This window comes from Nannobrachium achirus, assembly GCF_963921795.1.
Source record: "Nannobrachium achirus genome assembly, chromosome: 20".
In the NCBI taxonomy this organism is placed as follows: Eukaryota; Metazoa; Chordata; class Actinopteri; order Myctophiformes; family Myctophidae; genus Nannobrachium; species Nannobrachium achirus.
In genome coordinates, this window is record NC_137827.1 from 34,970,020 (window position 1) to 34,988,222 (window position 18,203).

Below are 18,203 nucleotides of genomic sequence, written 5' to 3' on the forward strand. Positions count from 1 at the left end.
ATTGGGGAACCTAATAGGTCCTTGTGAACCTAAAGTCATTCATTTTCTTTTACAAAATAAGAAATAATCATTTCAGGCAACCAAATATTCATTGGGCAGTAGCTAATTCTGATAAATGAGACACACAAGTCTCTAAAGCTGCAGTTTAAAAAAGGACATTTGCTGCTTTGAATGAGTCTTCTGATATTTTCTCCAGTTACTCTGAAATAAACTTGAAACAACACAAAACAAATGTCAGTTACTGGATATGTTCACATCTTTATACACTTTCAACATTTATTAATATGCAATGTTTCCAGCAACTTTCTGTCTTTTTTAAGTATAACATTCAATACTTTTCAATACCATCATGAAGCAAAGGCAAATTTTTTAATTACTTAAATTCAGAACAAATCAAGACACGTTTAGCATATAATATTAAGCTATTTACTAAATATAGAGTGCAAGGCAAGCAGCATTATGTTATCTTTTGCAAGTACAACCTCAATCCTAAAAAGAAGGGAGCATTATTGCAGACAAAGCTCTATCTAACTGAAGCAGCATGAACTCCAAAGAGGCAAAGCACTTCACATTCAAATGCAGTTTTCAAGTAGCTTCATGAACACCAACGGACAGAAACACAGCGCAAACCAAGCTAAAGAAAACCCAGAGCTCTGATCACAGACAGGGCATCTATATGTTTTTGTCCCATGTAGCCTAACTGGTCACACAGAGAGAGAGAGAGACATATCCTACTGTATTTCCATCTCTCAAAACATGGACCACTTTAGAGGCAGAGTTTTTTTCAATGAAAAATGACAGAATCATGTAGTATCAACTAACACATTCAATTAAAAGCTCATATGAAGAAATTATCAGTTTCATTCCAATATTTGCAATCAACCATTTGGAAAAAGTGACACTAAAACATACAAAATGATTGATTGCACAAATTTAAAACAGATTGGTACTTGACTATGAATAATGATGAATGATTCACAGTACAGTGGCCAAAAGAAGGCAAGATATCTCCACTGGACCACTTCATAGAAGTAACATAGAACATATGACTAAGTTGCTCAACATTTCATGTTGCACTTACACAATCAGTATGGTCTCCCATTGCACATTAAACATTTGAAATAGATAATACTATATGAAAGATTAAAAATACAAAACACATGGGAAAGCTTGCCCTTGAACTAATTTATGGAATATATGAATGAAAAATATTGGCACAAATCAAGACATCGTTAAATCAATAACAATCTGTTTGATAAGGTATAATAAAAAGTTGTGATTCATTTATTCAGAAAAACCAACCCACTGATCTTACAGATATTAAGCTGGCCTAATTAAAAAAAATAATAGTTATACAATACCAGATTTGTTTTCTTCTTCATGATTATGTCAAATACAGTATGACTTGCTGCCAGAAATGGACTTAAGATGCGTCCATAATTCAAAAAACTAAACTAGTCAGATTATAATCAGTCAGACAAATAAAGAGTGAATCAATGTCATTGGGACTGCAGTGGCACAAGTCCTAGGACTAGCCAATTTCACATTTTATTTTATTTCTTTCTTTCTAATTTTAATTTATCCAGTCAAGAATGACTGGATGAATCGTATTTTTTCCTGCTTAGGCAGGGTGTTTAATTTGTGAATTTAACAGAATAATTTAACAATACTGACTTGCGTGCCTTCAAAATTATAATCACTTAGCGTATAATGACTTGTAATTCATGTTTTCTTTCACGTTTTCTTTCTTTACAGTAGGTTACCATTGCCTTGCAAGGATGCTTAAGTAATTTGCATGTGTAAGATCTTGCAAAAAGACTTTCGTCACCTTGTATTTGACAGCTCCAGCATTTATAGGTCAAAAATCTATAACCATTTTATAATAAATATCTCTTTGATTTTTAACACCACAGATAGATCACATATTTACTTAAGCCTTTGAGTAACATTGGCTAAGGCCACAGCAAATGCCTGCACTGCTGAAAAAGGATATTGGAAATCCAGAATATATGCATTCCCGTCAATTCTCCCAAATTGCATTACCTAAAGAAACAAAGAAAAAAGCATTAGGGACACAGATGACAAGCTGGATACAAAGCTTCCAAAGACATTTCTTACACAATAGCATATCATATCATGGATTGTAAATCAACGATTGACTATTTCCATTTTACTATAACAACAAGTGATTAAGACTTAAAAACCATATCATACTTGTCTGCCATCCAGCTCAATTTGAAAATTCTTCGCTGACTCCTGGGTAACACGACCTCCAAAATCAAGCTGGTAGACCTGTGTGGCTTCATTCCATAAGGGCTGTTTGTTGGCCATGACATAGACAAATCCCTGACTCCCCAAACTGCGGTCCTCTCTCTCGTTGGCCTTGCGGCACTTGATCTCCTCCAGCTCGTTTGCCATGCGCAGGCTGCGTTTGCTCTTCCAGCTTTTTTTACTACTCTGATTCTGGTTCATGAGTTCATCACCACTGATGAAAAGCTCTGGCTCACTTTCTGAACTGTCCTGGAACTCATTGGTGGTTCTGCTTATCTTCTTGGTCTTGTTGAGTGGCTCTCTCTGGCCCTTAGGCTTCTTCTTCTCTCTGCCACCAAGCCTTGGGCTGGATATGAGAGTGTTGAAATCGGAGAGTGCGCGTCCCTCCTTTCTGGATTTTCCCTCTGAAACGGTAGGCATATTGGCTTCCTCGGCTCTGCTATCGAGCCTCCTGCGGCTCTTCTTGCTGAAACGCTCAGATTCCTGTGGGACGGGGCTTTCGTTCAGGGATGATGGCTCTGGGAAGTTATTAGCAGACTCTGCCAGGTCCTCTGTTGCACCTTTCGATGGGATAAGCTCAGTTGGAGGAGGTGGAGGGGGTAGAGGGGGTGGTGGAGGTGGTGCAGTTGGAGGTGGTGGGGACAGAATTGGCTTCTCTAACATCTGATGAGTTTTGGTGGGGAGGGGTGGTGGTTGGGATCCTGGATGAGCTGGGGGGTCTTGAATGGGAGGTGGGCAAGGGTAAGGATTCCAGGGGTGCAAGTTAACAGGGTGCAGCTGAATTCCTGCACATGCACTGGCCCCTGGGTACATCGGAGGGAGAGGGCAGCAAGCCAGGTTAGCCAGGCTGGGTGGGTAGCCTGGTGGCAAGACCAGGGTGGGGTCCTGCTGAGCAAAAGGGACTGGGGCCACTACCTCATTTGGTGGGCACTGTGATGGAGGGCTCTGTACAGTCTGTAGTGGGGATCCATTGTGGCCAACACTTGGAGGAAAGGGTGAGAGAGATATCTGGTAACCTGATGGGAAAGTGAGAGTGCTAGTGCTTGGACTTGTGGGAGGCTTGGTTGTAAGTACAAAAGGGATCCGGGTCATGTCCAAGTGCTGAGCTTGACTGAAGATAAGCGGGGGTGGTTTGTGTGGTGCCGGTGGGGGGGCTAACATAGTCTGCTCTGGGGAGAGCCAGAACTCCTCTGTGGTTGACGGGTCCCACTGGTATGGCGGAGGGCGCTTCACCGTCAAGCTCACATCACCAAGAGTCAGGTGACGCACAGACTTCTCAAGATGACACTGCTGGCCTAAAGACTCATCTTCAGTAAAGGCAGAGTTGACATACACTGTTCTGTCCCTACTGTTTTCAACAGGACTCAGGAGATTATAAGATGACTGAGAGGCCAGAGGTGAGGAACTTTTGGAGTGTACAATGATGGTGCTGTGATGGGCACCTTTCCCTGGTGGGAAGTCCTGCCTAACCACCGTACCACCAGCAATACCACTACTGCTCGTCCCACCACCACTGACGCTAACACTTGTGCTGCTGTTATTGCTGCTACATTGAGTGCATGTATACAAAGCAGTTGCCACCCTCTGCTGATACGAATGAGCCAATGCACTATTCATCTTAGCCTTGGTGGGAAGGGTTCTTGAACTCTCCATCATCTGAGGTACTTTGAGACTTATGTCTCTGCGGTCACGTCTTAGGGTGGCATGAATCAGACTGTTATCAATTCTTTGGGGAGGAGGAAGTGTTGCTGTGACTTGATTTGCCGGATCTGGGTAAGGGGGTGGGTCTCCACTTGGTATAGAGTAACGGGGTACAGAGAGACGACTTAGAGTTGCTGAGCTGTAGGGGAGTTGTATTTTCTTATTCTCTGATGAGGTGACTTTGAGTGTTGCTGAGCCCCCAATGCCTTGAATAGTGTAGGCATTCTGGTTGCGAATGAGGCGCCTGCGTGGTCGACAAACCTCCTCCACATTCCCACTGCTGTCAAAGGTGGTGATCCTTTCATATCCCAATGGTGTTGGGTACTGTAGAGTGATAGGGTGAAGCAAGAACTCGTCCTTTTTCAGGCAGGGATCAGGGGCCAGGACACTCGGACTATCACAGTTTGTGATTAAGGTTTGAGGAGGACCCGAGGTGGTCGCCGCAGGTGCAGACACCACAGTGCCTGGATACGGAGGAGGCGGATTCACCTTCCTCATCTGGATCTCAATTGACCCATCTGTTTCGATGAAGGAGGGTGGCAAGGACCGGGGCAGGCTCGGCTTCAGCGTGTGCCCATGCTCTCCCCTGTCTAACCCAGGCTCTGTGGTAGGGGGAGGAGGGATCTGTGGCAGCAGGTGAATCTGTTGCAGGGAAATGGTTGGATAGCCAGATGGAGGCGGGGGCAAGGTGATCTGCATCTTCAGTTGTTGTTGCATTTGTTGATGCTGCCTCTGCATCTGCTGATGCTGATGCTGAATCTGTTGATGTTGCTGCTGAAGCTGCTGCTGCTGCTGTCTCATCTCCAGGATCTGTTGCCGAATCTGCTGCTGTTGCTGCTGCATCTGTTGTTGCTGTTGCTGCATCTGCTCATGTTGCATTTGCATCTGTTGCTGTTGCTGCGCTAGCTGGTGCTGGTGCTGAAGTTGCTGTTGATTTGGCACCTGTTGTTGGCTTTGTGGTATTTGTTGGTGCTGCTGCTGCTGTTGTTGTTGCTGTTGTTGTTGTTGTTGTTGTTGTTGTTGTTGTTGTTGCTGTTGCTGTTGTTGCTGCTGTTGTTGTTGTAGTAGTAGTTGTTGTTGATGGTGATGTAGTTGCTGTAGCTGTTGATGTTGCTGCTGCAATTGCTGCTGCATTTGCTGTTGTTGTTGTTGCTGCTGCTGTTGTGTTTGGTGATGTTGTTGTTGATGATGGTGCTGCTGCTGCTGTTGTTGGTGATGATGATGATGATGGTGTTGTTGCTGCTGCTGTATTTGTGGATGCTGCATTTTCTGCTGCTGCTGTTGTTGTGTTTGCATCTGCTGCGAATGCTTTGACTGCTGTTGGTGAGTTTGCTGTGGATGAGACCTCTGTGAATGTGGCTGTGGTGGAAGATGGTGGGGCGGAGGTGGAGGCGGCAGAGTACCAGGGAGAAGAGGACCCATCTCCAGCCCATTGAAGATCACTTGTCCTGGATTAGGATATCTAGCTGGCACTGGGTACGGTGATGCAACTGCATCCTGGCTGTGATCAGGAACAGGTGCAGCGGCTGCTGCAGCCGCAGCCGCTGCTGCTGCAGTGGCAGTGGGATTTGTCAAAACATCAAGTTGAATATTCTGATTGGCCAACAGAGACTGGACTAGACCAATACTCTGAGTTGGGGACATGGCCTGGGCGGGGCTGTGGATAGGAGCAATAGGAATGTTGACTGTACATGAAGGGTTGTCTCCTGCCACCCCAGAGGGACCCATCACTGGAAAGAAACAGAGAAAGCATGTAATAGGTAACATAATAAGTATTGCTTAATAAATGGCTTAAAAGATTCCCAGTGTTTAAAATGTATATTGTGCATTATTTAATTAATTTGTTCATCTGATCACTAATTTATTGAATTCTTCATTAATACCTGGCAAGTCATCCTCATCCTCACTGAAGACGTTGGGGTTGAAAACAGGTAAGCTCATGAAGTCCAGGGATATCTTTCTCACTTCTGGGAGGTAGATGGTCATCTGTCTTGGTTGCAGATGAAGCAAACTGGTCTTGTAGATTACTGAAACAAAGATATTCACCATTTATATAACACCTACTCTGACATGAACATGGTTGTTAACTTGAAAGACGTACTTATTACATTCTTTCCTTTGGTACTTTCATAAAACTCCTCTATTATTCTCAGTTCAAAACCCTAATAAATTGACAAAGATTTGCGTATTGTCTAATGAGCTTATTTTGTCATAATTACCTGCGCCAAGATTGGCAGGCAGGAAGGAAGCAAGTCCAACAATTTTGAACTTTGTCCCCCAGATGTTTGATGTAACTTGAGCTAGGTAATTGTGCTGCAAAGTAAATACAGAAATACAAAGAAGGAATCATTAATGACAAAGAAACTCACTAAAGACATTGGGCCTGATTCTCTAAGCTGGACGTAAATAACGTGTAAATAAAGTGACTAAAGGTGGTTGTATTTTCTCTAAGCAAAAACAAACGCGTGTGTGAGGACCCCTGATATGTGCAGATCACAGATGTTCCTCATTTTTGCCAGAAGGTCAGAGGCGCGTTCACGTGGGAGATCATTTGCATTGCTCCACACCCCTTTTGTTTTATTTGAGGTTTGGCACTATTGTAATTGATTTTGCATTAATAATAATAAAAATAATAACACAAAAAAAGATTGATGAATCAGACACCTAATGATGGAAGTTGCGTAAATTCCCACCTTGCTTATTTCTGGAAACATCACTCGAGTATTACCTGACTGTAGGTACAGCGTATAACCATTACAGCTTGAGTGATTACAGATACTTTTTGAATCACATTGTACTATCATACCTCTGTGATTCCATCCATTGAGAACTCTCTACGTGTCAGACTGGGGGACCGAACTGGAGGCTTCTTTGTTGGCAGCCTTGGAGATCTTGGACCTTCCTGATGAGTGCGTGAGAGTTTGGGAGATTTTCTAGATTCCCTGTTCATCCTTCAAAAGAAAGGAGTTAATCATCTGTACCTTCAATATGAGGCATTTTAGAATCAGAATACATACATCATGGATCATAGAAACATTGTATATGAGATGGAATCAAACCAATGTATAGTATGTAATTCAAAATAATTTACCTGTAGTTTACTTTTAACATGGTAGAAGTATCATTTGGAGGTGGTCCCTAATTCCCGGAGGGGTGGGGATAGACTAAAACACCTCTTACAAAGGAAAACCTTTTGAATTTTTAAACTTAAAGCTATGGAGTTTCCAGGCCCCAATAAGGAAATAGATTATTCACCTTTTTAATAATTGTTTGGTCTGCTAAGGGATTTTGAGTTATTGTAAAGTGATTCTTTTTTTGAGTACCTACAAACTGTTTATTTGTGTATTTCTTGTTTCCTTTTTTGGTGTTTTAAAGTGGTATTGGTTAGGTTTTCATGGTCTTTATAAGTTTACATTTTGTCTTGGCATGGTTTTAGCCTCCCAGTCAACCTGTACCGGTATATGAGCTTGTGATGTCATATCCTGTTTCCAATAAAAGCCATGTTTGTTCTACTTTTTTGTTTAGTCACCCTGAAGAAGGCATTGTGCCGCAACGTGTAGGTGCATTTTTTAGAATTTGCCATGCCATTAGCCCTAAAATAAAGGCTTTTAACTCATTTACTGCCTATGACAAGTATGACGAGTTATATAAATGGGTCCACTCTGCCTATGAAAAGTATGACGAGTTATCAATTAGCTTTAATAACTACCAGTAAGACTCCCTAATCGGGAGATAAGCGACCGTAGGTGGCTTATCTCCACAAATAGGGCAAAAATGTGTTTTTCCAAAATCTTCCTGATCCATGTTGATGACATGAGTGTAGACATGCTGTGTAGTGATATTCGTGATTTTAGGGCAAAAACTGTAGGAGCAGTGTCCAAAAATGTGTTTTAAAAATCGGCCTGAAGGTGGCGCTAGAATAGGGCCATGTGAGAAATGAGGGGTGGGGTCTCCGCGTTGCCTTGGCGGACGAATAGGTTCCGGCCCCGGATCTCCCGGACGCTCCTAGCCCGAGTTACAGCATTTTATGTGCGCTGCAGTGGCAGGGGGTCCTCCACTGGGGGCGCCACCACTTTTGCATCCGTTCTGGAGCACCAGGAGTCGGTGGTCCCCGGGAATTCCCCGTGAGCAGCCCCGTTGGGGTGGTCATTTGGTCATTTTTGCACATTTGGTCATTTTTTACATCTGGGGATCCCCCAGGGACCTGGGGGTCCCTGGGGCTCCGGGGGTCCTTGGAGGTTGTAGTTTGGCAGTCAAGGAGTGTGTGTGCAAAATTTGCCATGGATGGGGGCAACGGTTGTGGAGATATGAGCAGGGCAAAAGTGTGACGGACGGACTGACTGACTGACTCACTCACCCACGGACAGCCGGTGGAGGTTTTGGTAGTAAATGCGACCTACGGTCGCAATAAAACAAAAAAGTATGATCGCCGATTCGCCGTCCATAGCGCTCTATGGACGGGCGCTATTCACAAAAAACGGATCCAGATGTTCCAAACCGGAAATGGGGGGGCGGGACAACGACGCCTGTATCCTGTCTGCCGAAATGCCATCCGGTTTAATGTTATGCAACGTCCACGCTGCGCTCAATCGGTTTCGCTTTGGGAAATGGAAGGCTGTTGTGTTTTGTTGCTTACCGTGACTGGATCGTATTGTGAATGGAATCGGTGAACCATCGCGCAATGGATTCGCGCGCGCGAATCCTGGCGGTGTGGACCCTCAGAAGGGGTCTTAAAATGGGGGTAAATGAGTTAAACTGTCCCTCAAGAGTGCCTTGGTCTAATTTCTTTTGCACCAATTTTGTCACCTGGCTACCAAAGAGCACCTTGCGTGGGAGATTTTTACTCTACAGCCAAACAGATGCACTCCTTACTCTCTGTTTTCTATCATTGGAGTCTGTTTGGGATTTGTACCATACGACAATACAATAAGATACAGAAGGCGTATATAATTTTGACAACATGCAGTACCTTACACTTTCCAAATTGTTGTAATTCAGTAACATCCCACCCATTCAACATTGTTGCGACCGTAGATTTACTATCAAAAGCTCCAGGGGCTGTCTGTCAGTCCGTCAGTCAGTCACACTTTTGCCCTGCTCATATCTTCACAACCGTTGCCCCGATCCATGCCAAAATTTCCACACAAACTCCTTGCCTGCCAAACTACAACCTCCAAGGACCCCCGGAGTTCCAGGGACCCCCAGGTCCCTGGGGGACCCCCAGGTGTAAAAAAAATACCAAATGTGCAAAAATGACCAAATGACCACCCCCACGGGGCTGCTCACGGGGAATTCCCGGGGACCACCCACTCCTGGTACTCCAGAACGGATGCAAAAGTGGTGGCGCCCCCAGTGGAGGACCCCCTCCACTGCAGCTCACATAAAATGCCCTAACTCGGCCTAGGAGCGTCCGGGAGAGCCGGGGCCGGTACCTATTCGTCCGCCAAGGCAACGCAGAGACCCCACCCCTCATTTCTCACATGGCCCTCTTCTAGCGAGACCTACGGTCGCTTATCTCCCGATTAGGGAGTCTTACTGGTGTATGATGGCTGTGCATTGTGTGGATTAACTCTCTCAATTCTTATGACCTACATTAGCAAGTTTAGGTAACCCACTGGTTCTCTTGAGGGGGTTCCAGCTAAATGATTGATAGTTAGGAACAAAATTGACCCTTATGGGTCAATTTGGTTCCATTTGTACTCTCAGAGTTAAATTATAATGAGGATATTAACGTGTGGATTGGGGTCCCAAAGATAAACAGGTCTGTGGCCTAATGCATATAAAACTGGAGATCCTTGAAATGAAAAGGGTTGAGAATCACAGGTAACCTGTTTCCTCGTGACAACTTCGGTGATTTCTTCCCAACCCACTCATCGCTCAGCTCAATGTCACTGGAGTCCGAGCAGTTACAGCTGTCAGTGTAGGCGATCATGGTATTCACACAAACCTCATCTGGCAAAAAGAAGAAATTACATTTAAATTGAGTTTGCATTATTAATTCATATTATTATTTGCCCCAGACAGTAATACATGGCATACAGTATATATTCAACAGTTTAAATAAATGTATTTGAGTTAAAAAAAAAATATTTGAGAGTGTGCAAAATAAACACAGCATCGGGATCTGGTTCAGTTTGTGTCGAGTCGAGTCCCTTCTGTCCTTACTTTTCTTTTTCTCTCAGCCGAAGCAGAAATGTCTTACATAACCTTAACAGAAGCAGATTTTGTTTGTGTTTTGTGGGACCAGAGGCCAGTAGCAACTGCAGCAGCGAATATCACACATACTATTTCTGTATTGTATACCCAGAAATGTCCCCTACCTCCTGAAACAATCTATATCCCAGACCCTATTATATAAAAATAACATCCATCATAACGCTCTTCAGGTTCCTTTATTGTTTTACTCAAGGTGAATGTTGGACATGGAATGTGAATGTGGGGTGTGTGCTCTTGTAATGAATCCCATGTTTTGAAGCAACAAATATGGCACTATTTCAGAAGCTGAAATTATAGTTTTTTTTATAGAAATGTGTGTGTGTGTGTGTGTGTGTGTGTGTGTGTGTGTGTGTGTGTGTGTGTGTGTGTGTGTGTGTGTGTGTGTGTGTGTGTGTGTGTGTGTGTGTGCGTGCGCGCGTGCGTGCATGTGTGTGTTTAGTAGTAGTTTCATTTGATTTGACTTAAGCAAACATTAAAATATAAATACCATACCAAATGCAGATGGCAAGACAGTAAGTCGTATTAAAGTAAGAAAGTATTAACATATAATTATCAACCACTGCTTAGTGCTTTACAGACAGTTTGCTGCTTTCAAGTCTCAACCAACCTGTTTTGCTGTCTGTTTTTGGGTCCATGATGACAAACTCGGGTCTTAGCTTGCTGATGCGTCGTCCTTTGAGGATAGGCACCAGTCCCCCCAGGTGTTCCAGGTAAAGGGTGTAGCAGGGCCCTCCTGCCTCAGGGTTCTCCTCTGCTCTCTTCATGGTGCAGTGGAGACGCTCATTCCCAGCTGTAGGGTAGCTGACAAAGTCACGGATGTTGTTTGGATCAGGAATCGGAGGCTATAACAAAGAGAGGAAAGCACGCCAGGTGGTGGTCATTTAGGACCAAAGGTTTCACAATAAAGTCATCCCATCATTGCAGTACTGGGCTTGTTCAGTAAGTTGTCTATGGGATTACTGCAGTCTTCAAAACTGTATGACCCCGTACTTTGAATACGTGAATAGAATTAATCTCTCTATTGGCATGCTACACAGTCCAGAACAGCAAATTCTGCTTTGCACAATGACAAAACCCAGAAACAAAGGGAAAGCAGTGATGAAAGAAATACAGAATTATAAATTAGAAACTTGTGCAGGTTATATAAAAAATATTATGGGGCATATCCCATTCCAAACCAAAGAGAGGTCATGGTAAGCCTAAGGTGTAACATTACAGTTATGTATTGGTCAGTATACCTTGATGGTGGGTATGAAAGCAGTGGTCACGTAGGAACACAGGAGTGAGGGCATGTTCAGTTTTCCCACGTCTCTCTCCTCTCGCAATGCACTGGCGATGCCCTGCTGGCATAGCAGTTGGAGGCTGGCCACCCTATGTTCTACACGCACCACATACAGCGCTGGTCCACATGCCAGAAAAAGACGTGAATCTCTGTGGCCCCAGCAGATGGTAGTGATGGGTCTCTGAAAGACAGGCATTGATAGAAACACAGTGATACACTGAATAGTGAACACGGAGATAATACACAGTTGGGTGGCTGAAGAATTAAAGGATTAAAGGATTCCAGAGCACTAACCTGTGCAGGTGTCTCTAAAGTGTAGATGTGCTCCCCTTGGACATTATAAAACTTGACAAGGGCATTCCTCATGATGGAGGCACAGGCAGAGTCAGCAGGGAGCCTGTGTCTCTCCATCCCAGCCACTGCCAGGAGATCTCCTTGGGAGCACCATTGGACCTCAACATCTGTCGAGAAGAGTGCCTTTAGTGAAGGGGAGTCTTCTATTGTTAAATGGTGGGGGAGGCCACAGTGCTTAGAGTTGTTGCCAACCCAGCAAATTAAACACAATTTTATATAATTTTCAGCTAAGCACTAGTGGCATAATTTATCACTGCCATTCTGAGGTTATTTCAGTCTGGTTAGGAAAAAAATCCCTCTCCATCCATCTCTGCGAGGAGATCATGTTTTCAACTCTGTCTATGTGTCCGTTATTGTCTATTGCCTACTCTTAGTTATTTAACATTTATTTTGTATGCGTCTTAATTGTTAATACCATGGGCGATAGGGGTGTTTCAGGGAGCACACCCCCCTTCGGTACTCCATAGTGAGTGTTGACAACTCCTTTGGATCAGAAACCAAGATTCATTATATTATTAGGGTGGAGATTTGTGCTCTACTCAGCACAACTTTCTAGTGATTTTACTGTGTCACGAAAACAGTATTTCTCATGCATTCAGATCTGCAAATGTTTTTTTATACAGTACAGTACCTTTGAGTCCTGAGCGGATTATGTTGGGGGAGAGGTCATCATAGTTGTTCATTAAACTGATATCTCCTGATAAGAAGCTGACTGTCAACAAAGGCTTCACTCTCCGTACTTAAAATAAAGAAAGAAAGGCACATGAACTTCCCTTTTAACAAATGCTCTGTGTATATGCTATGACACTAGCTCTGAGAACCCTAGTGATTGTAAAGTAGGTTTGATGATCAGCTTTGTCAGTAAGTAATTCTAATAATGTATTAATAATATTATTATTATTGCACCAAGTGACTATAAGAAAGGTATACCTACACATTCTCACTCCCAGGTCATAACATATGAGTTGGGGAAAATCTACTGTCACGTCAGACGTTTGACAAAACAGGCTCACCTGTCATGTTTTCACGGTAGTTCTGCGTCATGTACCGCAACTGACAATGGAATGTAGATGTGCGTTCTCAGTTCTCACTCCCAACTCATTGAAACAGCAGTAAAAATATTTAAATAAAGGCAGGTGCACCGTCAGAAGTAGACTCTTCTGCAAATCATGTCATCCTCATCAACATGCGCCACAGGAAGGCCTGTCTGGTCAAACATGTGGCGCTTGGTCAGATGTTGCCCAACTTGTCCCATAGTACAACCTGGGTGTGGTTAAACAGTATATTATGGGGGAAAGCATTTATTGTACCTAAAGGAGGAACAGTGTCATCAGAGTCGGTGTCACTCTCTGTACTATCCTCCACCAGGAAACTAGGGCAGTTCCATGACATACTCAGGATGCCGTCAGACTCATGGAGCAGAACATGGGCTAACATCCGTCCATGGCAATCCATCACTATCACCTGACCATCCGCTGTACCAAACAACACCTGAAGGGAGCATCGTGCAGTATAAACTTGCATTATTCAAAATGGTTACTTTTCAGTAAATGGAAAACATTATCTGTTCCAATGGATCCAATGTAGTACACCCATTCTTATTAACACTTCCAGTGCCGGGCCACTTGGGGGCGCCCAAGGTCTGTGGAGTGGCCAGGGTCTCGCTCATAGACGAGCGTAGTAACATACAGGGACCCACGTGGCAGTGACGCGCGTGTACATGTTTGTGCTTGTGGTGAAAAGGACCCGGATGAAATGGCTACAGATAGCTATAGGCTGATAGCTCATTTAGAAGATAGATATTCGGCGATTTAAGCCGTAAATAAAACGTTCAAGCTAAGATTAGAACACAGTTCAGAGAAAATGCTCTCTAAAGATGTGACTTTGTATTGGATTCGGCGGCGCGATGCGGCGGCGTTACCCGATTACGGGCCGGTGGAAAGGGCTTTCGGTCGGCGGCCTAGATTTTTAATTTAGAGCCAGGCTTGGTACGGCCTCGGATTATTTGATTCATTTTATTAAAAAAGACGTACTAGTTCGGGATCGGCACGCTGGAATACGTTGCGCCGCCGACAGTAAATATTCGGTGAACATTGGGGGGGGTCTAAACTTTATTTTAAACCATTTTCAATGGAATAAATCGTCGGACCATCTAAAATGGCTCGTTGGGAAGCGCTGGACGAGCCAGGACCACCCACGTTGGTCCAAGCAGCTCCAAAAAAAATGTTTTTGCCGAAGAAAAGCCGAACTTGTTCGGGATAGGCACTGGATGAGTTAATACCTTTCAATAGTTAAATATTATAGGCACATTTTTTTCAGAAATCGTATTCCCCACCCCCCAACATTTTTCAAAAATATAAAAAATTGCAGATCTACAACCTTTGGGTAGATACCTAATAATAATGATAATAATCTAGACCGTATTAATCCCACAGAGGAAATAGTTTCAGCTTCCCCAGCTGATGCCTGCTCAGTGCTCAGGTGGGCATATTGAGCACTGAGCCCAAGGTCCCAAGGGCCGCTTGGGACCTTCGGCTTCCTAAGCGGCCTCTCTATCCATTCAGCCATGACTGTCCCCCAAATACCTTGGTATACTAGCACTCAGTATGCTCTATTAAACATCCTCCCCAACAAATATATTTTAGTTTAATTGTGATCATTACATAATTGCAAATAATTAATTATTCATGTATGATTGAAAGTCCCAAGGCTGTGTTGACTTTTATTCAGTTCGAAGAAGTTCTGTGGGCCTACCTGCTGGTCATCAGGTGTCCAGATCCCACAGGTGATTTGACTCTCCAGGTTAATTTCTGAGGACCAGTGTCTCTGGCCACTGACTGACCCGACTAACACAAAGCCATCCCTATAGGCAATGAGAGCCTGGGTGCCATCATGGGACCAAGTGAAGTCACTCACCTAGTGGACAAAAATGTTCACCTTTGATTTAATTCTCTGAGTGTGTACAGCAGAGGTTCTCAGACATTCTCATGTCAAGGACCCCAAAATGTATGCGCAGTAGGCCGTGGACCCCCATTTGATAGGATTTTGTGTCAGGTCCAAATATGCAAAATAATGTTTCAGAAATAACCGATCTACAAGCTCACAACGCATCACTTTGTGACGTGTTGTGATCTCTTAGATTGGCTATTTTTATTAACACGCTAGATGACTTAGTAGTAGTGTTAACCACAGTGGGAACTTTACTCAACTCTATTGTTCTAACCGGACATTCTGACATGATTGCTGCCACCCTATCCTATGTCCTTTCCTACATGGCGTGCCTAAAAATGTTATTATACTGTGTGTGTAATTGTGGAGTTAGGAGGTTTTGTCCCAAGCACTTTTTACAACTTTGGTTCGATATTATTTTAACCAACACTCAGATGTAAATGGTGTTCAATAGCCCTGATTTATGCCAAAAAATCTAAAACCTCAAAAATGGAGTTAAGAGGTTTTGGCCAGACAGTGACGATATACCGGTACTGCATGTGTGTGTGTGTGTGTGTGTGTGTGTGTGTGTGTGTGTGTGTGTGTGTGTGTACAGTGTATATATATATATATACATGGCATTTACTTGCATTTACTTGAATGATCTTGTTCTCTTGTCAGTATTGAGGCCCTTACCTAGAAAATGCATACCTGAGCACCTCGATCGTTTACCAACTCCACAGACCATCTTCCCTCATACTGAATCCAAACAAAAATCCCTCCTTCCATGTCACATGTAGCAAGCTTCTGGAAGGGTTCATTCCAACGCACCAAAACGACCTACCAATGTCCAAAAAAAATAGTTGTTGCATTTCACCAACACAGGGGGCTCTAGTATCTAGGTCTACATTTACACATAACGCATAAATAGTAACATCATCACATCATCAGCAGTGAATATTATTTGTATAATATTGTACTATTTTTGTATTGTGAAGTCATATATACAATGAAAATCATTGTGCACATTGCATGAGTGTGACTGTGTGATTTATAGGTTTGATTTGTGGGATAGAATAGAGTTAACTGAAAAGAAACCCTTTCTACGAAACTGCAAATGACAACTTCTTTCATACTTTAAGAGGTGGTGCCATATTTTTGGTTACTTCCTGAAAGCTGAACGCCTCTGAGTCAAAAGGCCCGATCGAAAAACACTTAATTACCATACACCCAACACTGTCGGTGTGGCTAACTTCAGCTGGGTCCCATAAAAACATAATTTTAACACTTTTTGTAGACTTTTTTGGAAAAGGTCTTCCTCCTAGTACAATCATAATACCTGATCATCATGTTTTTTTGGGGGGGGGGGGGGAATCATGGCACTGCATCTTTAAGATGCAGGCTCACACCTACACCTTTAAGTCTGATAACCTGTATTAACCAATGTCAACATGTCATCCTTTTTGGGGGGGGGTCATTCTTCACTGTGCTGTTATTAAAAGCAAAACGGAAATGGCTTCAAAATGAGTGAATAAAATAAACAAAAGCCACACCTCACTGTTGTGTCCCCGTAGGTTAAAGTTGATTCTCTGGGGGGTATTCCTGTCCCTCCTGCAGTGACTCGACGTAAAGGTCACCCCAACGACTCCTCTTCCGTTCCCCGTGGCCAGCCAGCCCTCCTCATAATAGCGCCTCCGGCACACTGGCTTGTCCTTCTCGCTCTTGGGAACCCGGCCTTTCCAAGACAGGCAGAGGATGTTGGAGTCACTGCAGAGGATTGGACCGTGTTCCACAGCAGCCAACATCCCTACTGAGTGACCAGGCTGTAATGGGTTCAAGAGAGGAAGAGGTGATTTGAAAGGGAAACAGGTGTTTGTTCAAATCAAATGCTGTCATCACCACACATGCCTGCCTTTGTTCATGTAGTAACCCAGTGGTTCTCGACCTGTGGGTCGGGACCCCCAGAGGTGTCCCCAAATAATGTTGGGGGCTCTCCAGATGTTTAGCTAAATGTTAACATTGTTTTCTCACTCAACAGTAAACAGACCTAACCAGAACATTATAGGCCTACGTGTACAATACAGGGTATCTGCACATTTCAAAAGTGGTTTAAGGCCTTTAAAGACCTTTTTAGTACCTCTGGTCAAACATTGGTCAAATTGTCAAATATTAGAGGCAGAAGATATGCTATTTTCACAATGGAACAGACACACTATAAATGTAATGGCAATTTAACAACAATTCCAAGTGCTTGTCAGTGTGGGGGGTCCCCAGTTAAAATATGATTATTTTGTGGGTCACGGCCTGAAAAGAACCACTGATTTAAAATAGAAGTTGCGACAGGTTGTGAGCATGTAGATCATCTATTTTCGGTAAATCTACAAGCCCACAGTGGGTTGTGAGCTTGTAGATCAGCTAATTCCCAAAACTTAAAAATATTTTCATAATTTTTAACATTACACATACTGTACCGTGTCCCTCCCTGGCACCAATTATTTTTCAAACAAGGGTCTGCTGCCTAACATATCACTTTGGGGTGAATTACATGAAAATGTTTGAGAAACCACTGTGCTAAGGGAGCAGCTTAAAAGCCCCTTTTCCACTGGCCCAACACCACACCACTCCACACCACACCGCCCACTTGTGACAGGTTTTCCACTACAAGGACCTGGGTAGTGGTGTGAAAGTGGTACTAAACGTGGTACTAAAAAGTATCCAATCTAGGTCTGAGTTAGGCCAAACAGGGCCAAACACTTTATAATGACTGATCACTCACTGACTTTTCATTTAGACTACCAGGATATAGTTGTAATACATGATAATAGGTTCTATTGTGTTATAATCACTATTATAATATATTATAGTGTATTATAATTATCATAGTAATACATTCATACTTTATAGGGTATTATAATCACAGTTCTAATCCATTAGTGTATTATAATTTAGGATAGTTGTAATACAAATTGATATTGTATTATAATCACAGCTAAAAGGGTAAATTTGTTTCTTACCGGTAGGGATACTTTTGTGTAATGGAAAATGTAGATATTTTTATGTGGTGTGGTGTGGTGTGGTATGGTGTGGTGTGGTGTGGTGTAGTGTGGTGTGGTGTAGTGTAGTGTGGTGTGGTGTCGTGTGGTGCTAAAGCTGCAGTCGAAAAGGGGCTAAACATACCTCATAGTTCCTGGACATGTTTGGTCAGAATGTTTCCTCTGAAGGTGTCCATATTTCTATTCAGATGATGCACTGAAGTGGTATGAATGAATGCTCTTCCTGAGTTCCTGGTGCATTGAAATTAAATCTATGTAGAGGTAAAGGACATCATACAGCCAAAGCGTGTCCAGCTCCCAATTTAGAGAATCAATGGACACTGTGCTTCATCAAGTTTGTCATCATGTGAGGCTTCGTTAATACCAAGCCCATCCCATATCTTCCAGTGGTTTGGTTC

At 43.2% G+C, this 18,203-nt stretch overlaps 1 protein-coding gene across 1 annotated transcript; it reads right to left on the reverse strand.

The window, feature by feature from the left end:
• Positions 1-1,926: 1,926 nt before the first annotated feature.
• Positions 1,927-16,557, reverse strand: tulp4b (TUB like protein 4b; the record flags this gene model as incomplete). The annotated part of the gene is given in 15 exon segments (XM_080750710.1): positions 1,927-2,043; positions 2,215-5,702; positions 5,856-5,999; positions 6,192-6,285; positions 6,779-6,926; positions 6,928-6,947; positions 9,794-9,924; positions 10,796-11,030; positions 11,427-11,651; positions 11,765-11,931; positions 12,456-12,556; positions 13,104-13,315; positions 14,579-14,740; positions 15,464-15,592; positions 16,306-16,557. Coding segments are annotated over 15 exon segments (5,625 nt in total).
• Positions 16,558-18,203: the final 1,646 nt, after the last annotated feature.